At 39.1% G+C, this 24618-nt stretch overlaps 1 protein-coding gene across 2 annotated transcripts in view; it reads right to left on the reverse strand.

Moving 5' to 3' along the window:
* The window catches only part of SUFU (SUFU negative regulator of hedgehog signaling), a 133799-nt gene that overhangs the window by 87773 nt on the left and 21408 nt on the right, over window positions 1-24618 (reverse strand). For both annotated transcript variants that reach the window (XM_020967505.2, XM_020967501.2), the window contains exon 3: window positions 4217-4353. In XM_020967505.2, the coding sequence (XP_020823164.1) occupies window positions 4217-4353 (137 nt within the window). The remainder of the gene's footprint in view (window positions 1-4216; window positions 4354-24618) is intronic.

The raw sequence follows: 24618 nt of genomic DNA on the forward strand, positions 1-24618 counted from the left end.
TAAAAGGTCACATTAAAAAAAAAATTAAAGGACCAAGTAAGAAGTTACTTTTTGGATCTACAGGTACAGCAAGAGCCTGTGAATAACCAAACAAGAGAGATTTACAGAAGATAAAAAGGACAATTTTTGTACAAACAAAACCAAAGATATTAAAATTAGACAGAAACAGTTAACTGGAAAAACAATGAGGCAAGTTTCTCTGATAAAATTATAATTTCCACGATGTATAAAAGGACTGATTCAAATTTGTAAGAATTAAGGACATTCCCCAACTGATCAAAGGGTCTGAATAGGAGGTTTTCAAAAGGAATACAGTCTAACAACAATCACATGAAAAAATTCTCCAACTTACTAATCATCAGAGAAATTAGAATTAAAACAATTCTGAGGTCCTACTTCACAATCATCAACTGGCAAAGATGACAGAAACGAAAAATTACAAAAAATTACAAATGAAGCCCAAAGGCTTCAGGAAAACAGGCACATTATGCATAGTTGGTAGAGTTGTAAAGTGATCCAGCTATTCTGGAAAGTAATTTGGAACTATGTTCAAAAAGTCACTATATCCTCTGATCCCAGCATAATTAATTATTAGACTTACACACCAAGGAAACAGGGAAAAGACCCATACGTACAAAAAATATTTATAGTAGTTCTTTTTGTAATGGCAAGAAACTGGAAGCTAAGAAGGAGTTGTCCATCAATTCAGGAATTGTTGAACAAACTGTGGTTTCTGAATGTAACAGAATATTTCTGGTCAACAATAAATAATAAAAAGGAGAGTTTTCAGGGAAACCTGGGAAAACTTATCTGAAGTGATACAGAGTGAAGTAACCAGAACAATTTACATAATAACAACATTGTTAAGAAAAATAATTTTAAAACACTTCAGAACTCTGATCAAGTGACCAACCAAGATTCCAGAGGACCAATGACAAAACATCCCACCCACTTCCTGACAGAGAATTGACAGACTCATGAGATAAACATTTCTGGATATGGCCAATGCAAGCATTTGTTTTGCTTGACCTTGCATATTTGTCACAAGGATTTTGTTTTTCTTCTTTTTTCAATGATGGGAGAAAAGGGACAATAAATGCATGCGGCTTGAAAAAAAAGTTAGTGACAGAATTAGGATTCACCAAATCTTCTCACTCCTAGTCCAGTGCTTTTTCCCCTACCCCACATTAGAAATGTCTATTTTGGGGGGCAGCTAGGTGGCACAGTGGATAGAGCACCAGCCTTGGAGTCAGGAGGACCTGAGTTCAAATCTGACCTCAGACACTTACTAGCTGTGTGACTTTGGACAAGTCACTTAATCCCATTGCCTAGCACCCCCCCCAAAAAAAAGGTCTACTTTTCATCAAATTATTTGGTGAAAGATACAAACTCCTTAGCTATGAAGGAAGACAGTGGGGTAGGCCAGGGCAAGGGAAGAATACTCTCAGCACAGCTAATGAAGGAGCCTAATGAAGACCAAAGGGAACAGAGCTAAAGGGATCACAGAGAGTCCAACAAATTTAAGAACTTAAGTTTCCCCTCTTACTTTGGACCACTGTCACCCCCTAATCAAAGGCCGGCCTCTGGACACTTTAAAAACCTACTGTCTACGGGGCAGCTAGGTGGTGCAGTGGATAGAGCACCGGCCCTGGATTCAGGAGGACATGAGTTCAAATTCGGCCTCAGACACATAACACTTACTAGCTGTGTGACCCTGGGCAAGTCACTTAACCCCAATTGCCCTCACCAAAAAAAAAATTGTGAAGATGAAGAACTTACTGTCTACTACTCTGCATTCTACCATTTACCAGCAGTCTGCCAGGTGTGACTTGACATAGTAATGAATTTGATTTTTCTATGAGGCTCATGGAATCAGTCTCACTGCTCTAAACATAACTAACTCTCAGGATGGGACCAAGAGCAACTGGATTATTATGGAGGGCTGCTGTTGAGGATTCTTGTAGTATAGTGTAAATTGAAGCATCACTTCACCTAGGATGTGAGGTGGACCAGGGAATAAAGCATAATAATTCAGTTGCTCTTGTACAATCTGCAGTTCCCTCATCTGTAAAACGAGGGGGTTGGAATGAAATGGAAGCTTGTATTAAGAGCTTCCTCTGAACCCAACACGATGCTAAGTTCTGGAAACATAAATATAGGCGATCAAAACAATCCCTGCCACCAAGGACCTTACAGTGTAGCAGAGAAAAACAAAACATATAGAGGAACAGCAGATAGTGGTTTCAGTGGTGTTGATTTTATTGCCAATTTCAGAGATAGTATAAGAAAGCAAGAAGGAAGGGTGAGGTACAAGAAGGTATGGCATGAAAATGGCCAGAGAGCAGTATGGTAAGTCTGGATTTCAGGTATGTAAGGAGAATGCTCACCAATCAGAAGCCCAGAGTCCCAAAGAAGTTTGGATTAGATCCACTGGTGGAGCTATGAATTCATTCAACCATTCTAGAAAGAAATATGGAACTATAGTCCCCAAATCACTAAACTATTGTATACTCTTTGACCTAGAAATACCACTATTGGCATATATTCCAAAAAGATCAAAGAAAGAAGGACCAATATGCACAAAAATATTTATAGAAGCAGTTTTTGTTCAGAAACAAAGTAGGGTAGGCGTCCACCAAATGGAGAATGGAGAACAAATTGTGGAATTGGAATATTGGTAAAAAATATTTTTTAAAATATAAAAAATACTGTAAAAAATGATGAATACGGTGGATAAAGAGAACCTGGTTAGCTATTCAACGAATTAATGCAAAGTAAAGATGAGGAAAACCAACAGAACAATTTACATTTACATGTTGCCCTCTTTTTGGCAGAGAGATGATAGACTAGAGATACAGAATGAGACATATATTTGTTAGCCATCGAGGATATACTGAATTGTTTTGCTTGACTCTATTATTATTATTATTGTTACTAGGCAGATGGGGTTAAGTGACTTGCCTAGGGTCACACAGCTAGTGTGAAGTTATATTATTTTTTAAATGGGAGAACTTCTACTGGAAGGCAGAGCAAGCTAGTAGGTAATGAGATGGGGAAAAAACGAACATCAATAAAACAAAAAATACACTGAAGAAAACAAAACAACTTCAGAAATGGACACAGAGTAATTTTATTAACATCATATTAAATATAAACTCTGAAAGTATATGTAATAGAAGCTCATGGTTTCATGTACAATACTTTTTTGTTCTTCATACAGTGAAATATTTAAGTTTGCTGATGAAAGTTAACTTTATAATTAAAAAGAAAATGTGTTTTAAGAGGTCACTAGAAGGAAGCTGAACTCTTGAGTAACTGAGAAAGCAACAATGGTCCCAAATGAAGCATACTTCCAACCAGAAAAACAGGTGAGAAAGTTATATGAATTGTCAAATGTGGACACAGTACCAGAGGCTTTTGCTTAACTATTTTTCTTGTTATAACGGAGGGCTCGATACGGGAGAGGGTGTCTTTCCCAAGAGATGACAATGATGTAAATAAAAACAAAAGGCATCAAAATATATTTTTTAAAAAGGACAGGCCTCCTGGTACAAAGTCTCTCTTGCCTGATCAGTTACCTGCCCTCCTGCAAGCTAACCCACAAGCTATGAATACATGAATCAACTGCATAAAATACAATGTCGAGGGCTGTCTAAGGCCCAATCTATTTCTATTTACCCCTTTCACAAACTATGGAAACAAGCCTCAGAAAAGATATCACTTTCCAGCTGAAAATTCTTCCATGGTTCCCTACTGCTTACCAAATAATCCCTTCCCCCCTAGTCAAATCCTTCAAGCCTTGCCTGAAATGGAAATCAAGGCTACAACCTATGATTGCAACCCCAACAAACAGTGACCGCAAGAGAAAACTCTTAAGCACAGGAATGGAGAAGATAAGAGAAAACTGCTTAGCTTTGTATCAATTTGTCTTTCAGCCTATCAAAATCTAAAGCTGCTTGGCAGGTTTCAAACATGGATCCTGGGCAGCTTGGAACAATGAAGTTGGTCGTACTATAAAACCTTTTTTTCTAGGGCCTAGGTGAAGCCCTGTCCTAGGAATGTCAAGAAACAGAAGGGGTGGTATAATACTCCAAACTAAGCTAATGAACAGGAATATGGAACTAAACAGATATCAAAATATATGTGTACATTTCCAAGATCAACTAGGCGCTTAGCCTAAGGGAAAACAAGATGCTAGCTGCCTATGGTCTCATACCTGACTGGAACACATATCTGGCCAAGCCCTGCATTAACTCTGCTGGCCACGTGGGTGGAGCTGACTCTCCTGTTTCTCTCTTTAGTCGAAATGTCAACTCGAAGCCAAAGCCACTGGGTCCATCTGTTCCTGTAAATCTAGAAGAAGAAAAGCAAATTGTTTTTAAATTAGCTAGCATTAGTTATGCCAATGTCTTACGATTAAAATATCTTTTACCCTTAATATAACCTCCCATCCCTAGAAAATTTCCCAACTCACCCCACTATATTCTCATCTTTTTTTTTTAACATACTCCCCAGGCTATCTGGTTACTTAATTTGCTTAGTTTATTAAATAATTTTCTACATGTTCACACATCTGTTATTTCCCCGATGGACTAAAATTCTTCTAATCAGTGACTGTCTTTTCTTTTTTTATAGCCATACTCTACCACCTACCCCCAACAGTGCCTAGTACAGAACTCTGCACACACAGGAAGCATTCCAACAATGGTACTGAGTATTAGTAGCTGGCTGTTGGATTTGACCTTCCATATCTGGTGATTCCTAAAGAGATCCATAAGGTACTATGTAGGAACAGACTAAGCACAGTCCTTGGCAGGCTCATGATCTTCCTCAGTCACTGCGACTGAAGGATACAGAATTTGCTCTAATTTCTCCCCTCTCCTGGATAGTATGATAAGCAAGTTAACAGCAAATTAATATTTATAGGCTGCAAAGAGTGATAAAGAATGGAAAAAAAATCTGCTAGCAAACTAGTCCTGCAACTGGACATTAGTTGACAGCAGGAACAACGTACAATGCAGAAAAGAAACTGGTCTGAACAGCTCTGTGCATCAGACTGCGCTTGGGGCAAAGGCAGCTTCCAAAGACAAGTATCTGAGAGAGATACTCAGTCTGCCAGCTACGAGATGGGTTAAAATGTGTTCATGATATAATTTTCAGCAATTATATCTTGTACAAACATGATGCATGGTGATTATACACATGTAAACTCCTTAACATACAAATATAAACCACAAACTAAGATGACAGCCAACAATCCCTTGTTGGCTAAGCTTCTGGAATCTGGGATCAGAGATGAGAATTCTGACAGGGAGAAGATATGTCCAACACCAAATCCTGAAAACTGTACATTTTCAGCATTTTGTTCTCTATCATCAATACCTCAAAAGGCTGAAAGGCCTGAAGATAGGAAGAGTCTTCTAGGCTCTGTCAACTCCAGCTCTGCGTGTAACTTAATATTACTATTAAATGGGAGCACCATCAAGTCCTGTCCACCTTTACACGCTGGAAAGGAAATTTCACGAACTGGTTGGCCAACCCTTCCAGCTCACTAAAGAACAAACACTGCTAGGTGTAAATGGCCAAAAAACCCACCTGCTCTGAAAAGGCAATCCACCCAACTACCAAAATTTACCACATTTAAAAGAGCTTTTCATTGGTAAGGTTTCCCCCCCAAATATCTAACAATTTGGAAAGGCAAGTCCATTTTGAAAGCACACACCTGGGGTTTGAGACACTGAGCAAATATAAGGGGTAGATGAGTGGTGCTGCGGTGTCTCTGACCTTATTATTCAATATTACAGCATCAGTGCTACGAGGTCTGTGATAGACATCCCAAATGAGAAGATCTGGAACACTTGCAACTAAAAAAGACACCACAAAAGAATATTTAGCCATACTTGAAGGAGGCTTATGAAGAAAGAAGGAATGAAATATAGAGAGGGACTTGAAAACTACAGGGCCATGCAAGATGGATTTTAGACCAGAATTTGTGGAAGAGGAGAGAGGTCACTAGAGTTAGTGGGATGCCCTCAAGAAACCACTAATTAGAAGCAGTTTTGTAATATGTATTAGAACATTAACTCTAATCCTTTAATCTCTGGTCAAGAAAAATACATGATTTTTAACTGCAAAGACTTAGGAAACAAACTTGAAGAAACACAGTCCCCTCAGACTGCACAATGATGTGAGCACTTGGATGCAATGGGATAATATGGCATAATCATTCTTAAGGGAGAGGGATGTGTGATTATATTGTGTGTGGGGGGGTGGGGAAAGGTTAAGGGGAGAGGACAGTGCACCATATGCCTGCAGGCTGGAATGCTTTCTCTGGATGCTGCATCATGGGCAGGCCAGCCCTCACTTGATTAGGTAGGAGGAAAGGCTCTGGGCAGATGGAATCCACCTGCATTTGATTACCACCCACAGGGCTGGTTTGATGAAACTTCCAAAGCCTAAAGGGTGGGTTAGAAATGGCTCCAGTGCAGTTATAAAACTTCACCTGGAATATTATCAAAAAGCCTTCTTTTCAAGGCAGGCTGGAGAGTCACTAGCAAAATGAGGTCATTTGGGTTTATATATTTTCCTGGATAGGGGCTAGTTTGGTCTGGACCTCCAAGGATACCCTTCATTTATTCCTTCTCAATGGTCCTACTGCTAAGCTTCATCTGACCAGAGGATGACACCAGGGCACAATGCGAGCTTCCCTGCTGTCTGGCGGTTCTTCATCTCTACTAAGAAAAGACCAAAAAAGAATGGGTTATTTAGGTCCCAAGCAGGAGGTCAGGTTTAGAGAAAAAGGAAAAATGAGCAGATGAGGCCAATAAGACAATGGAAGGTGGTCAAGAGGCGCTATGAAATCTGCCCATCTCAAGGTCTTAAAAAAATAAACTAGAAACGAGTCTCATTTGTATAGGGTAGAATATATGTGGAGGCAGATAGATAAATCCTTTCTAGTCCAAGATTTTGCTCACTGAGATGGTAAAAAAGACTGGCTTTCAAACCAGGCCAAATACACAAGTAAAGTTGTAACACTGATACAAGTGACACAAGACCTAAGTCCTGGATACAAGGCTCTCCAAGCTCTATAATGCAATTATCCAGGGTCTGAGCAGCCCTGTAAGGCAGCAACTAAGGAGCAGGAATTCTAGGTAGGGAATATGAATCCCACATAACAGAAATTTCCTAGAGATGTCACAGGCACAAAACAAAGAACATTAGATCAAGAAGGGATTATCTAGTCCAATCTTCTCATGCTACAAATTAGGAAAATTAAGTCCCAGAGAGGTTTTGCCCAAGGTCACAAAGGCTAGTAACACTGAAGCTAGGATTTGAACCCAGGTCCTCATATTCCAAAGCTGGTTACACTACAATAAGCTGTACAAATTGGTGACAGTGGAGCAGTGTGGACACCTGTCCAAGGAGATAAAACACTAGTTATATCCAAATACTACAGAAGCAGACCACCAATACCAGTAATGTGGGCATCTGTATTGTAAACCCCTATCCCTTACACCTTAGTCCTGACTCAAAACTCACCAATAGTACTTCCTATCATAGCACCCAAGGAGACAGAGCAGAAACTTCTCAGCCAGAACAAGGAGGATCCCTTACCTAGAACTATTGCTGCAAGTTTCCAATGTCAGCAACACCTAGTGACTATGAACCACGAAGTACTGACAGAGAAATCTCATCCTGAATACCCTGAGGGGATAGGCCGAGCTGTGTACACTCATCTCTACTACCGATAGAAGAGTTTATGAATGACCAAATGGGCTAATAAAATGGGCAACTCTGATAACTAAAATTTAAAAACTTTTATATGAACAAAATCAATACAGCTGACATTATTTTAAATTTTTTTAAAATTCTGACTTAGACATCAAGTAAAATGAATATTCTATACACAAAGTAGAGCACAAAAAATAGATTTATTCATAAAAACAGTTAAAATCAGAAAGAAAACTTGGTAAAAGTTTGTGTATGTATGTATGTATGTATATACGGAACTGACTCAAATAAGAACAAAAGCCATTCTCCAGTAGATAAATGGATAGGGGATACGAAAATGAAGTTCTGAAAGGAAGAAACCTACATTTTCACCAGCCATATGATAAAATTTTCCAAATCACTAATAGTTAGAGAAATGCAAGTTAAAACAACTCATAGGTTCCACCTTATCCCCAAACTGATAAAGATAATGAAAAATGGAAAATGACAATTGTCAGAAGGGCTATGGGAATAGAGGCACACTGGTAGACTGTTGATAGAAATACAAAATGATCCAGCTATTCTGGACAGCAATTTGGAACTATATTCATAAAGTCACTAAACTATATATACTCTTTGACCCAGTAATATTAGGATTAAGCCCATACACCAAAGGGATCAAAAAGGAAAGGATCTATATACAAAAACATTCACAGTGACACTTCTGATATAGTAAAGAACTACAAACTAAGGGAATATATACATCAATTGGGAATAGCTGAACAAATTATGGTATACGAATGTAATGGAATATTACTGCACTTTAAGGAATGACAAAAGGGATGGATTCAAAAATACATGGAAAGAAATTTTTAAAAAAATTTATGCTTAACAAACACCAAATGAAATGAGCACTTCTATATATAAAGTATAACAGAAAAAGAGGATCACAAATAATATTGTGATTCTTATATGTTGCTTGCTTTTCCTTTTAGGTATATGATAAACTGAATTCATTATTTTCAGAACTGAACTGCTTGTCTCTGTTTCATTCTGGCCTTCCTTCTGTTCTCTTCTGTGTATGCTTCAAAGAAGTTCCAATGATCTTCTTTGCTTTCTTTTTTTCTTCCTTTTGACAACTGTATTGCTAACCCCACTTTTCTCCAATAAACTGGAAAAAATCCCATCAAAAAACCTTGTAACAAATATGTACAATTGAGCAAAGGAATTCCAAAAATGGATGTCTCATTCCATTCCTTTAGTTTATCACCTCTCTGTTGGGAAGTATATAGCATGCTTCATCACTAGTCCTCCAGATTTGTGATCATTCATTGCACTGATTATAGCTCTTAGGTCTTTCAAAGCTGTTTTCCTTTACAGTATTTAGCATTGGAAGACTCAAGATATTCCAGTGAAAGAATGTAGCTCGCTCTCTCATAACTCCTCCAAGCAAGGATAAAAAAACAGCACTGGACCAGAAATGATCAAGGCAATCCAAGGCAAAACTACAGTAATCACATTCTGCCAACCAAAGTCCATGGGAATAGATATGGAAAGAGAGAATTATGCATTTATTAAGCACCTATTCTGTATCAGGCACTATGTTAAGTGCTTCACAAATATTATCTTATTCGATCCTCACAAAACCCCTGTGAGGTAGGTGCTATTATTATCTCCATTTTGCAGGTAAGGAAACTGAGGCAGAGAGAGAGAGCAAGCAACTTGCTCAGAGTCACACAGTTATTGTGTCTAAGGCCACATTTGAACTCAGTTCTTTCTGACTCCAGGTCCAGAAATCTATCCACTTAAATGCCAGAAGGAAAGGGGTCTGGTCTGGAAGCCTCAGAGCTTAAATCTATGAGATTCTCACGCATTTTTCCCCAAGTGCATTTTCACCCAACATACTGGAGGCTTTCCTTCCTTTCTCCCAACATTCAGGGTACCTAAGTGGAGCATTCTGGCTTTTTGTTTGTCATCGTTCATTATTGCCAAATAATCAGCTCATCTTCTCTCTTTCTGCCATACAATTCCTTGATAACGTCCTTTATTCCAGGCCAAGTCTTTTTTCTTCTTCTTTTTTCTTTTTAGGCAACTGGGGTTAAGTGACTTGCCCAGGGTCACACAGCTAGTAAGTGTCAGGTGTTTGGTCTAAGGTCGCATTTGAACTCAGGTCCTCCTGACTTCAGGGCTGGTGCTCTATCCACTGCGCCATCTAGCTGCCCCCAATTTCCTTTATTCCACAGGCACCACTTGGTTGTATTATAAATTCCTATCAACAAGCAAAGAAGCAACAAGCATTTATTAAGTGCTTTCTGTATGCCAAGAACTGTGTATGTGCTTGGGTATAAAGAGAAGAGGAAGTATAGGACAAAGCTTTGGGATAACACCCACAGCTAGGGAACATGTAAAATCTTGTGAAGAAGGATGGACATTTATGAGTCATACCATCTCATAAAGCAGAAAGAAGCAATGGAGGATAAAACCAGTTAAAGAAAGTTTGGCAAGATATACACTAAGCAAAAACATCCAAGGACATTCAAGGATTAAACTAGAAAGAGGACTGAATAGAGAAGAAACATGGAAAAGACCTGTCCACACTATTTCAGCAAACTCTTCTCTGTCTAGGGCAGTGGAACTACCATATTTGAACTTTAACATCACAGTCCCTGAAGGGCTTATAAAGGAGGCAGAAATGGCACTAAAGAGAACAAAAATGAGAAAAGGGGGTAAACTAGATCAATTTTGTAATAGAGGAGATAATATTCACTATACATTGAAGCGTAAGAATACAAAGACCAAAATGAAGCAGCCTCCCACCTTTCAAGAGGCTTACATTCTAACAGGAGAAGACATCTACACCCATAAGCATATAAGAAATTTTTATATATATCCATATATATATATATATATAGTACGTATGTATGTGTATACACATACATATTATGTATATGGAGAGAGAGAGAGAGAAAGAAAGATCGCACACAACTTTGTAGGGAAGGACATAGCACCTGACGGATCAGAAAAAGCTTCACGTAGATGGCAGCAATAGAGACAAGTTTAGGAATTCTAAGAGGTGAAGGTTAGGAGGGAGTACAAAAGGCATGGCAACTAAAGATGAGGTGTGAAGAGCAGCAAGAAAGCTAGTATGGCTAGATTGCTGAGTGGAGGGTGTTAAGGATTATTAAGGGTTCCTCTGAACATATCTTTTTGAGTTGCTATATTTTCCAGAAACACTGGACCCAGAGCATGCAGGAGGCCCTGAATGTGTTAAGGATGAAGCTCCCCCTGAGCTAACATAATTTGTTGTTGCACCCCAAGCTATCAGCCAGTCTGTGCCAGGCTGGGATAATGCTTGTGCAAGCTGACTTCCCAGGCCAGACCCCTTTGCAGATAAGCAGACCCCTCCTATATTCATTGTCTAGCAGTTCCCAAGGGAAAAGAGTAAGGCTTTTGCCATCACCTTGCTCCTCTCCTTGGGCCAGTAGTCTTGTCTTTTTCTCCACCTTTGCTGCACCATTTCTCCTCCCACATCATCCCCTTTCCTGGTATCCCTTCCTCCCTTTGTCCCGCTATTATAAAAATACAAATTTCTGTAAAGACTGGAAACCCTTTGGATTCCACATGCATGTTCCTTTCTCTTGTAATAAACCTGGTTTTCATATAAGTCTTGCAATGTTGTGACTGCCTGTTGACAAGGGCAGAGGGTAAAGTTGGAGAAAGTAGGAAAGAGAGATTGGGGCTAAATTGTGAAGAGCTTTAAAAGTCAAATAGATTAATTTATATATGATCCTAAATACCATAGAGAGCTATTAGCATTTATTGAACAGGGAAATGATACCATTAGCAGCCCTGTGGACAATGGCTTGGATTATAGAGTGCCAGAGCCATTTAAGGCTATTGCAATAGTCCAGAAAAGAGGTGATGAGAATCTGAATTAAGGTGATGCCTGTGTGACCAGAGATAATGGGGACAGATTTGAGAAATGTTGCAGAAATAGAAATGACAAGATCTGACAACTAACTGGATATGCAGGGTGAGGGAGAATGAGGAGTTGAAGATAACACCAAGGTTATAAACTTGGGTGACAGGAAGGATGGTGGTATGTCCTTGACATAAATAGGTAAGTTCAAAAGAGGAGTGAATTTTGGAGGAAATCTAATTAGATCAATTTGGGATACACTGAGTTTGACAACCAATTGGTGTAGAACTAGAGAACCCAGGAGAAAAGATAGGGTTAGATATATTGAGCTGGGTGGAAGTCATCTACACAGAGATGATAATTAAACTCATGGGAGCTGATAGGTCACCAAGAGAGAATGAGAGAAAAAGAAAAGAGCACAGGAAAGAATTCTGGGGCACACCTACAGTTAGGGGACATCACATGGATGATGAACTAGCAAAAAAGGTTGAGGGGAAGCAAGATAAGTAGAACTACCAAGAGAGTAGTTTCAAGAAAATTCAAAGGAAAGCATATTCAGGAGAGCGTAGCCAACAGTGGGAAATTAAGCTAGAGGCCAAACAGAATGAGAATTGAGAAAAGAACATCAGATTCAGCAATTAAGAGATCGCTGGGGCAGCCAGGATGGCGGAATAGCAGGAAGCAATTTAGTGAGGCATTCCCCTCCTATCCCACCCCTTGCAAAAAAACAAAAAAAAGAACCAAAAAACAACAAACACTCCTCCAAATAGGTCTCAAAAATGCACCAGATCTAATTCTGAAGAAGAAATCCAAGATGAGGTCCCAGTAAATCATTTTTTTGAGCCCAGGTCAACATAAAGAGACAGACAGAGGTTTGCAGACAGGGAGACAAGGCCTTATAGTGAGCACATCACTGTCCAGGGAAAGGTTGTAAACTGGGGCAAGAAGGGGTCCTATACCCATATGAAGGCACTATGACAGGGACAGTTAGAATTAGCTGCTTTGTTTACCATTACCCTGTTCGTCACAGATACGGGGCAGAATGACAAAGGGACCTGTATCTACAGACCTGCACCCACCCCATTTCCACCCCACTAAACTCAGGCTCTAAACAATATAAGGAGAGAGGAGCAAGTTCAGAAGCAAGGAGCAAGTTCAGAAGCCAGGAGCATTTCTATGGCTTCAATGCCAGGAACCAGGGCAGAGTATAGATCCAGTCTGAGGCCTGCAAAGGAATAACCAGAGCAGAAATTCCAGGCCAAATGAGAGTCTGCAGTTCTATAACTATGAACAGCAGAGATTCCCTGGTGGCTGAGTCCACACAAGTACATATATAAGGTGTGTGTGTACGTATGCATGTGTGTATATGTATGTACACACACATGTATATGTGTGTATGTATATACACACACATACACATATATGTATATGTAGTTATATATCCATACAAATAAGGAGGAGTTGGGGGGAATGGATCACTTTAACCTCACTCTCATCTGAACTGATCAAAAGAACTTTACACACACACAAAGCTGGATACAAAAATACACTGCACTCAGTATGAAACAGGAGAGAAAGGGCAGAAGAGAGAATTAGAGGGAGGGTAGATTAAAATAGGGATTTGTCCTATGCAAAACAAATCCTAAAGATGTATGAAAATATTTATTGCTCTTTTTGAGGTAGCAAAATAAGGGAATCTGAGGGAGTGCCCATAAACTGAGGAATGGCTGATCAAGTCATAGCAAATAAATGTGATGGAATACTCTTGTGCTATAAGAAATGATGAAGGAGGTGGTTTCAGAGAATCATGGGAAGTACTGTATGAACAGACCCAGTAGAACAATTTATAGAAAGATAACATTATCGTGAAGATAATTCTTTCAGAGGATTAATGATCAAACATGCTACCCACTTCATGATAAGGATGCAAAGCAAAGAACGAGACATACATTAGATATGGCTGATGCAGAAATTTGTTTTGCTTGACTATACATGCTTTTCTTTCCTTTTCAATGGTAGGGCAGGGATATCTTAGGGAGAGAAAGCAGATTTTTGCTGACTGAAAAAATATATATATAATTTTTTTCTAAGTTAAAAAGAGATGATTGGTAACTTTGCATTGTCTTCTATTTTTTCATTCTTCTGGTTTTGTTTTACAATGTCTTGATTTCTCATAAAGTCACTAGCTTCCAATTGCTCCATTCTAATTTTTAAGGAAGTATTCTTCAGTGAGCTTTTAGACTTTTCTTTTCCATTTGGTCAATTCTGCTTTTGAAGGCATTCTTCTCCTCACTGGCTTTTTGGGCTTCTTTTTCCATTTGGGTTAGGCTACTTTTTAAGGTGTTATTTTTTTCACTATTTTTTTGGGTCTCCTTTAGCAAGCTACTGACTAGTTTTTCATAATTTTCTTGTGTCATTCTCATTTCTCTTCCCAGTTTTTCTTCTACTTCTCTTACTTGCTTCTCAAAATCCTTTTTGAGCTCTTTCATGGCCTGGGCCTGATTCATATTTTTTTTTGGAGGCTTTGGATGTAGCAGCTTTGACTTTGTTGGCTTTTTCTGGTTGCATGTTTTGATCTTCTTTGTTACCAAAGACAGATTCTATGGTCTGACTTTTTTTGTGCCTTTGTTTGCTCATGATCCCAGCCAATTACCTGAGTTTTAAACTCTTTGTAAGGTAGGGGTCTGCTTCCAATGTGGAGAATGTACTGTCCCAAGCTTCAGGGACTTTGTGCAGCTGTTTTCAGAGATACTTCCAGTGACCTGTAAGTTTTCAGTTCTCCCACAGTGGTATGATCAAGGGTGAGGTGTTTACTTCTTTCCTGGCCTTTGCTCTGATCTGTCAGTGACCACAAGTACTCTTTTCTGCCTTGGAATTGGGAGGAGGATTCTCTCTCCATGGCCACTACAAGGTCGACCACACCAGCACTCCTCCTCGACTCAGGATTGCCACCCAGAACTGTGACTCAGATCCAAGCACAGGCAAAGCAAGCGAATCCTACCTCAGCACCAGCAAAAGATCCCTGCAATCCCCCTCTGATCAGCCACTCGATTCCCTCTCAGTCTGTGGGTCAGAAGCTCTGGCAGTACCCACCCCATGGCTGCAGCCAGGGCTGGGGCTGGGACCATTGCTTCTCTCTTACCATAGTCACAGACTTTGCCTACTGACCTTCTAAGTTGCCTTTGGTGTTTGTAGGTTGAGAAGTCTGGAAACCGCCACAGCTGCCCATGATTCAGTCCTCTGAGGCCTGCTCCAGGTTAGCTGAGGCCTGTTTTGCCTGTGCCAAACTGCGTTCCTCTCCCAGCTGGGCACAATAGACCTTTCTAATCACCCATCCAGGTTGTCTTGGGCTGGAAATTTGTTTCTCTCTGTCTTTTTGTGGGTTCTGCTGCTCTATAATTTGTTTAGAGCCATTTTTTTTACAGGTATTTGGAGGGGTTTGGGGAAGAGCTCAAGCAAGCCACTGCTTTTACTCCACCGTCTTGGCTCCGACCCCTCCCCCTTTGGTAACTTTGAAGATAACAGTTTCAGTGGAGTTAGGAGGTCAGAAGCCAAGAATGCAGGGGACTGAGAAGAAATAAAGGTGATAAGTAATAAAATGCTTTCACTTGAAATTTGGCTATTAAAGAGAAAAAAAGATTTAGGAAAGTAGTAATTATTGATAACGAAGTCTTGTTAAATTGATTTTTCTGTGGAGCCATATGCAGTCAAATAACACAGCCTTGCTAAAATGCAATAATGTAATGTTTTTCAAGATTCTTCATCAAACCTAAGTCCACTTTCCCACCACATTATTCAAGCTTGTAAGGCAGTCACTCTTGGGATTGGTTTAGCTAAACAAATAAAATGAACTGCCCTTTGGACCTTCAGGACAGCTTAATCCAGGTGTGGTCCAGTTCTTCTAAAGAGAGAGAAGCTTCTTTGATTTTGACATTTCATAAAGCTGAAATCAAGGGTCTTTTCTTTATAAAGCAGAAAGGCCAAAATGCTATTTAATCCCAAAGCAAGTCAACTTGCTGGTCAAACCCTTCCCTGAAGATACTACGGCACGATGATCCCCAGTGGGACATTCAGGTTTAAGAAAAAAACTAAGCACAGAACCTAGACGAAACTGAACCAGAACTTTAAAGACTAAAGCACACTACCCAATGGAAGTCAAAGGACATGAATGACTTTTGAAGGAGAAAATTCAACTCATTAATCGATGGAAAAATTCTCAAATTCACCAAAAATCAGAGAAATGTGAATAAAAATAACCTTTAGTATCATCAGTACCATCCCCTGCAGAATGGCAAAAGTAGCAAAAAAAAGTTTTTTTTAATCAAATTCGATGCTGTCAGGAGTGCAGGGAAAGAGGTATTCTAATACACTGTTGGCAGAACTGAAGATTGGTGTAACATTCTGGAGCAACAAGAATCATAAAACCCATCATGTCTTTTGATCTAGTGATTCCATTGCTAGGATTTTCCTTAAATATATGCTAAAAAGGGAAAAAAGAGACCTTTCAGTTGACAATATTCAAAGCTACTTTATTTATAATGGCAAAAAACATGGAAACTGCTTAACAGAGAATAGATGAATTATAGCATATTAGTCTAATAGTATAATTTTATGGTATCATATAAATGATAAATATGAAGAAGGAAATATGAATCAATATGAAGAGCAAAAGGACCAGAATTGCATGTCTATATACACTGAATACAACTTTTAAAAGAAAAGCCAAAGACAGAATTTCAGGTGGCTTTGGACGGTAACACAGAATAAATATATTTTCCTATGTAATAACAGCCAGCATTTATAAAGTGCCTACTATGTGCCAGTCACTATGCTAAGCACTTCACAATTATGATCTCATTTGGTCCTCACAACAACCTTGGGAGGTAAGTGCTGTTATTATCCTCATTTTACAGTTGACGAAACTGAGGCAAACAGAGGTTAAGCGACTTGACCAGTGTCACACAGCTAGTAAGCGCCTAAGACCAGATTTTAATTCAGGTCTTCCTGACTCCAGGCCCAGTGCTCTCCCCACTGAGCTACCAGCTGCCTCTTAACTGTATGTTCACTGCCTAGTAATTTCTCACTGTTTCACATACACCACGAAAGGCAGTATGGTATAATAGAAAGAACACTGGATTCATAGTGAGCAAAGACCTGTGTTCTAAATCCTGCCCCCCAAGCACTCACCAGAGCGGATGTGACTATAAGAGCAAATCATTTACCCTCTCTTCATTTGTAAAATGGCAGTAGTAATACCTAGAACTCACAGGGATGGGGTGACAAGTAAACATAGTTAGGCTTTTCTTAGCTCTTTGTCAGAGCTCACAATCTTAGCTTTGAATAAAGAGGAAAAAAAAAGGCCTTAGGGGAAAAATACCTAACTAGGACAAAGTCTGATTTAGGAAATAAGGGATGACCCCGGCCCCCCCCCCCAAAAAAAACTACCTGCTGCTGCTCTTCACCTCCAATAATAGGCTTTGGGATGTTTATTCTTGATCAAATTGCAAAGGACCACTCCTGTTCAACAACTACTATCCCTACACCAACTACCCTCCAGGACTTGAGAGGTGAGCAGTTCCAGAGACAAAAAAGAAGTTTGAAATAAAGTGAAGGCCAATGGATCTTTTCAGCATCTCAATTCCCTGAGGGCAAGGATTATGCCTTTCATGTGTACTGTACATCTAGCACATTGTAGTAGCTGAGTAAATGCTAAATGGTAGTAATATTTCCATTGCCATCAAGAGAGATAGTCACACAGAGTCATTTAAAGACAAATAAGATAAGAAGGCATTAAAGAGCAATGATCCTTCTCCTAAGTTACTAACAATCTCAGAGTATAACCTCCAAACAAAATTTTCTGTGGGAAATTCTGTTATTGCTTCAGTTTTTGGGGTCGAGAGAATCACTCTTTCCCTTCTAGCTTCTCTGACCCTCACACAAATGCTGACATTTCACATCGATGGAGGTCTGAAAATACCTTTTGAATCACTTCTTTGATTTCACTTATGATAATATATTATATTCTCTTCATTGAGACTGGACTTAATAATATAACTAAAATGTGTCCAGGCCTCTTTTTATAAGTCTCTTTAGGTGAAGAAGCCTCATAATCATACTTTACTTACACAAAGCTAAACAAAACAAAACAAAAACAAAAACAAACAAAAAACCCCTCACAAACACTGTCTTCTCAAAATGAGGCTATCTCCTATGATAATATAATATTCTCTCTTCCTTGCTACTCAGAAACATTAACACTAAGGTAATGGTGGACAGTGTTGGACAGGGATACTTGCTCTCCTTTAGGGAAGTAAAGTGTCAGAAAGACAAGAAGAAACTTCTTAAATTATGTTAATCTGCAATGTAGGCAGAGTTTAGGAAGTCTGATTTTGGCACAGCATCCACAGCTAGACTCAAGTCCCTCAGTAAGGAGCATGAGGCAGAGTACTAGCCTAAATTCCCACTGATGGATCTGGTTTGGTGACTCTCAGCCAATAGTGTTTATTTCTTTTCTTATAAAGCTTGAAACCCCAAAGTCCCTTCCTACCTTTCAGGATGTCCTTGCTAGGCTTGCAGTCCTATTTCTCTGCCACAAAGCCTGGCTAAAGAAAGGAAACAAAAACTGCAACCTGATATGCTGGAAGGGTGAGGCATTCCCAGAAGAAGGGGGCATCATTTTATCACCATTTATTTTTAACCACATTTTTACTACAACCAAAATGTTCCTCTGGGTTTTAGAGAAGCACCTCTTAGACAAACGAGAAGATATTCTTTGGTAGTTGGGCTCAAAGGGTCCTAGAGATTACCTGATATTGCTGTTAAAAACTGTTTTTCTACATAAGCCCCAGTTTCCTTCACCTTGTATTATATTTTTATGCTGATCAATGCCTGCTTCAGCAAATTCAATCTCTCTTACCACAAAGAGCCCTCAATCGCAGAGCCTATGACCCATTGATTTTGGGCTTTACTTAATATAAGAAAATGCCATCCAGGTAAAGCATCTGGACTATCCCATGACAATTGTACTAATGGTACTGGACCTGCAGCACATTTGTCCAAGGACCTTAAAGCTCCTTAACAGATTTCATCTCAATTTTCCAGACCCACTCAAAGGACAGGGAAGAAGATAAACTATGACACAAGACCGTCAAATTCTGCACCTCAGATAGCCAGCTATACACTACGATGACTGAGTAAAAGCACAGATTTTAATAATAACTAAGTGTTACAATAACTATTGTGTGTGCAAACACACATAAACATGGATTACTACAGTCCATCAGGAGAAAAAAAACCAATCTTTTGACACAGCCCAAATAATAATGAAGAATTGCAGATGGTTAATGGACCACATTGTCTTCAAAGCACTTCCATAGCCAGTATTTTATCTGATCCTCAGAACAGCTCTGTTAAATAGTCAGATTACTGTTATCCTATTTTGTAGACAAGGAAACTGAGTCAGCAAGAGATAAAATGAATTATCTGAAGTTATACATATTATAAATGATTGAGCCAAGACTAGAATCCAGAATTTCTGACTCTACTCACTTCTCCCTTCCTAATGACAACAGTAATAATAGCTGGCATTTAGAAAGCAATTTAAGGTTTTTAAAGCCTTTTACATATATCGTTATCATTTGGTTCCTACAACAATCCTGCAAGGTATGTATTACCAGTATTATTAAAAATTAGGAAGCACACTCAGTGAGCTTAAGTGGTTTGCTTAGAGCTACACTGCTACAAAGGTCAAAGGTGGAATCCAAACCTAGATCTCTGCTTACTCCAACCCTAAAACTCTTTCTACCACACCTCCAATAAATACCAAACTGCTATTCAAAGTTCTCAAGTTCTAGAAAATTCAGCAACAATGTGGTTCAGAAAATTCAGTATAGGTGGCATGCTAAGAAAGCTTCAGGAGTTGCTACCCAAAAAAAAAAGTTTTTGCAGATCTCTAGTCTCATAAGTGGGTTCAGAAACATTCAACCACTGAATATTGCCAGTGGTTCCAACATTTACCATCTGCATTATTCACAGAAAACATAACTAATATTGGTAAAGTAATCGAGCACAAAGAAGCCCTGGAGGCAGGGGAAGGCCAAAGATAAAAAAGTACTCATGCAAATTGTGTGATGACCACCATTCATGCTCTGGAGAGTTAGACTAGCTCCAGAGAGGAGATCATACTACCATCCTCTCCCAGAAGAATCTAGAACAAGTCTATGCTAATGCCTTGAGTATATGTGAATTGGCAAAGTCATTATATTTGGAGGGCACAGACATGCCCTAAATTTTGGCTGCCAAGTTAGCACTGAAGACAGCCACCAGTCCTATACCAAACCCAAAAGTTTTATTGTTGTTGTTTAGTCATTTTCAGTCGTGTCTGACTCTTCATGACCCCATTTGGGGTTGTCTTGGCAAAGACAATGGAGTGGTTTGCCATTTTCTTCTCCAGCTCATTTTATAGATAAACAAACTGAGGCAAACAGGATTAAGTGACTTGCCCAAGGTCACACAGCTAGTAAGTGTCTGAAGCCAGATCCGAACTCAGAAAGATGGGTCTACCAGGCCCAGCACTTCTGTGCCACCTAGCTGATCCAAAGATCAGCTTACGTTACATTACAGTTACATTAGTAACTGACTTATAGGGCTTCAAACTGACTGCAAGGCTAGCTTAGCTGGGAGGTGAATATTTTAACTCAAGAGAGTCTATATGTTAGAGTACAGAATTACTACTGCTAAGTCTGGTACTAAATCTGTACTCAACAAAAGTGTCTGTCTCTTGGGAAAAGGAAAGGAGATGTGGCCTTGGAGAACTCCCTGTCAGCAACCAGCGAAACCAACTGCATAGCCTCTGAGACAAGATACAGAAAAGAAGGTAGCTATCCAAAAGGAAGAAGATAAAATTTTAAAAGTCTCAGAAATGGCTGAAAGGGAGGGGGGAAAAAAAGGTGCCCAGAAACCTGAGGGCTACCATCATCCTGCCAAAACTGGGATATAGGGTTCTCTTCTTATGACATAAAGTCCTCTGACGTTTAAAAAAAAATTCTTTTACCAAGGTTTTAGGGGGCAAATGTAACCAAAACAAAATTTTCTCTCAGATACAACAGTAGATTCCTCAAAGGAAGTAGAATCCAAGTTGAAGCTGGGCATAACTTCAAGGAGCATATTTATTTCTTGTTCCTTTTCCAAAGTTCACTCAGTTATACCATCAGTATTATTTTGGATGTGCTCTGGCTATTAGAATCTTTATTCTGTTCACATAACAAGGAGACATGACCTTGGGAATTGTAAGTAACTCCAGCATCAAAGACAACATTGGCATCTGATAGCAGATAAACTCTCCTCAGTGGCTTGGAAGAAACAAGTATGGGTTACAAAAGGACAAAACCAACAAACTATACGGAAAACTCATATTTACTTTCCAATACAAAGATAAAATAGACAATCCCTGTCCTCAAGCAGCTTACATTCTTTCAGGAAAATTAATTGGATCAGGGTTCTCAAACATGATTAACTGTTGAAATCCCTTTCTTGAAGTACCTTAACTAAGAGACAACATGGTGTAAATAGAGAGGACACTGGTTTTGGACATCAGAAAGACCTAGATCTAAACTCTACCTCAGAGACTTATTTAGCTGTGTGATCCTAGGCAAGTCACTTAACTTCTCTGTGCCTTAGTCTCCTGATCCATAAAATGAGAGGCCTTGACTCTCTATATATGGTCTCTTTCAGTTCTAAACTTAAACTCCTATAAACTAGCACCAACTTCTATCCCTTTCCTATGTATGCATCACCTAATTTCCAAATAAATGTTTAGCTCCCTATTTCTCTATTTTCCCCAGCACCTAACAAGGTTCTGCACATAGCATATACTCAATAAATAGTGATGAAATGGTTTGATACAACAGAAGTCATGCCTCATAATTGGTCTCCCTGTCTCAAGTCTCTCCTCACCTTCAGTTCAGCCTCAGATACTGCTTCCAAAGTAGTATTCCTTAAAGACTGATTTGTCCATGTCACTACCCTATATTTAATAAACTCTAGTGGCACCCTATGCTTCTAGGACCAAATACAAACTCATTCGTTTAGCTTATAAAAGCCCTTCATAAACTGGACCCAATCTAGTCTTCCCTGTTCTCCGTAAGCCAGCCAAATTGGCCTTTTAGCTGTTCTTCACACATACTTCATCTCCCATCACCATATCTTTGGACTAGCCATCCCATCCCCACATCTGAAATGCACTCCCTCCTAATGGCTGCCTCACACAATTTCTCTCATCCTTTAAGAATGGCTCAAACACCATCTTCTACATGAACCCTTTCCTGATTCCTTTAATTGCTACATCTCAAACTATTTTGTATTTAACTACTTTGTATTTATTTGTATTTATTCCATGTATACTTTTATATATACTTCCCATAGAATATAAACTCTTGCAATAAGGATTATGTCATTCATTGAATTTGTATCCCCAGAACTTAGAACAGAGCCCAGTACAAAACTGGTGCTTAATAAAATACTTGTTGATTAACTGATGTATCTGAAGATTCAAAAAAGAAACTTGACTAACAGTTCATGTGATCTTCTCCTCTTCAGGGCACAAATGGAAAGAAAAATATAATTTTCTAACTGAAGCCAGGAAGAGAGATCAAAGCTAAATGGCAGGAACCAGAAATGAAACAAGGATGAACACCTAAGACTCATCCAAAGGGAGGAAGCAATCTTAAGTCTGGAGTCCAAGATCAGGAACCAGAATCAGGATACCCATTCAACAAGGGTGAATATTAGCAACCACAATCCCACAAGACAGGCAGGTCGAGTATTAGTATTTGAGGGGCTAACTGAACTAGACTTTGAATCCAAAGCTGCATCCAAAAGGAGAATTAAGTGGAAAGGTAAGCTGTAGAGGCGAGTTCTAGGACAAAGGACTCAGTCTGATGATTTCTTAAAAGCCACGGTTTTTCTGCCTTTTTGAGTCGGGAGAGTGTACAAATCCCCAGGCCCATGGATTTGGGCAGTCTGAGAAGAAAAACATAAAAGCAGTTGCCTATGACCTTATACGGTTAAGGGGCCCCCACATACCAGACAAGGTTATTATCAGATTTTACTTAAGGGATTTCAAGATTTTTAAAAAAGTGATTATAGGTAGTATTTCTTATTAGAACCAGCTAAGGAAGTACTGCCCAAGTTTTTCATTGTCACTACTCAAGGTAAGCTCTGCTTACTGGTTTTAATGACACCTATTAGCCATATATGCCAAATAAAATGTTATTAGAAGGACGGAATAAGAACATAAATTATTTGGGGAAACACTCCCTACTTGACAAGAATTGCTGGGGGAAAAAAACTAGAAACAGTTTACGGGGTGGGGAACCTGCAGCCTTGAGGAAGTTTGGATTCAGTCAAAGGGCTCCACTTGAGAAACCAGGGGGCCACATGTGGCCTTGAGGCGAAGGTCCTCTACCCCTGGTTTAGGAGAAATTAGGTTTCCACCAACATAATATACAGCAAGTTCAAAATGTGTACGTAACCTGAAAATTAAAGGACACAACTTTTTTTTAAAAATTAGAAAATAGGGGGAAAAAAAAATAGGGACAGCTGGTCTCAAAGTGGATAGAGCTCCAGCCCTGGAGTCTGAAGGACCTGAATTCAAATCTGGCCTCAGGCACTTGACACTTACTAGCTGTGTTACCCTGGGCAAGTCACTTAATGTCAACTGCCTCACCAAAAAGCAAAAAAAAAAATTTTTTTTAAATTAGAAAATAATATCAGATAGGAGGTGAACTGTTTTTTTTTATTTTTAAAATTAATTTATTTTTAGTTTTCAACAATCACTTCCATAGTGCAATCTGATATAGGCTCTACATATACATTCCTATGAAACATACTTTCACATTAATCATGTTGTAAAGAAGAATTAGAACCAATAAGAGGAACCACAAGAAAGAGGAAACAAAACAAAACAGAGGGGAAAAAAAGCAAAAGTATGCTTCGATCTGCAATCAAACTCCATAGTTCTTTCTCTGGATGTGGAGTGTTTTCCATCATGAGACTTTTGGAGATGTCTTAGATCCTTGCAATGCTGAGAAGAGTTAAGTCTAATAGAGTTAGTCACCGCACAACATGGCTGTTACTGTGTACAACGTTCTCCTGGTTCTGCTCACTTCATTCAGCATCAGTCCATACAAGTCTTTCCAGGTTTTTCCGAAGTCTGCCTGCTCATCATTTCTTACAGCACAACAGTATTCCATTATATTCATATACCACAACTTCTTTAGCCATTCCCGAATTGACGGGCATCTAGGAGGTGAATTCTTTTTTTTTTAAATTTTATTAATTTATTTTGATTTATCAACGATCACTTCCATTTGCTTTTGAGTTTAAAATTTTTCTCCCCCTCCCTCCCCACCACCCTCCCCAAGACGGCGCACAATCTGATATAGGCTATACATTTACATTCCTATTAAACATATTTTCACATTAGTGAAGTTGTAAGTAAAAATTAAAGCCAATAGGAGGAACCATCAGAAAGAGGAAACAAAACTCAACGGGAAGAGAAAAAAAATGATAGCGATTCAACTTCCATAGTTCTTTCTTTGGATGTGGATAGCATTTTCCATCACGAGGCCTCTGGAGATGTCTTAGATCCTTGTAATGCTGAGAAGGGTTCAGTTTATCAATATTAGTCATCGCACAACGTGGCTGTTATTGTATACAAAGTTCTCTTGGTTCTGTTCATTTCACTCAGCATCAGACCATACAAGTCTTTCCAGGTTTTTCTGAAGTCAGCCTGTTCATCATTTCTTATAGCACAATAGTATTCCATTACATTCATATACCACAACTTGTTCAGCCATTCCCCAACTGATGGGCATCCTCTCAATTTCCAATTCTTTGCCACCACAAAAAGAGCTGCTATGAATATTTTTGTACATTGTGGGTCCTTTTCCCATTTGTATGCTCTCTTTGGGATACAGCCCTAGGACTGC

The sequence above is a fragment of the Phascolarctos cinereus genome, unplaced genomic scaffold, assembly GCF_003287225.1.
Source record: "Phascolarctos cinereus isolate Bilbo 61053 unplaced genomic scaffold, phaCin_HiC Scaffold_3;HRSCAF=262, whole genome shotgun sequence".
Classification (NCBI taxonomy): domain Eukaryota; kingdom Metazoa; phylum Chordata; class Mammalia; order Diprotodontia; family Phascolarctidae; genus Phascolarctos; species Phascolarctos cinereus.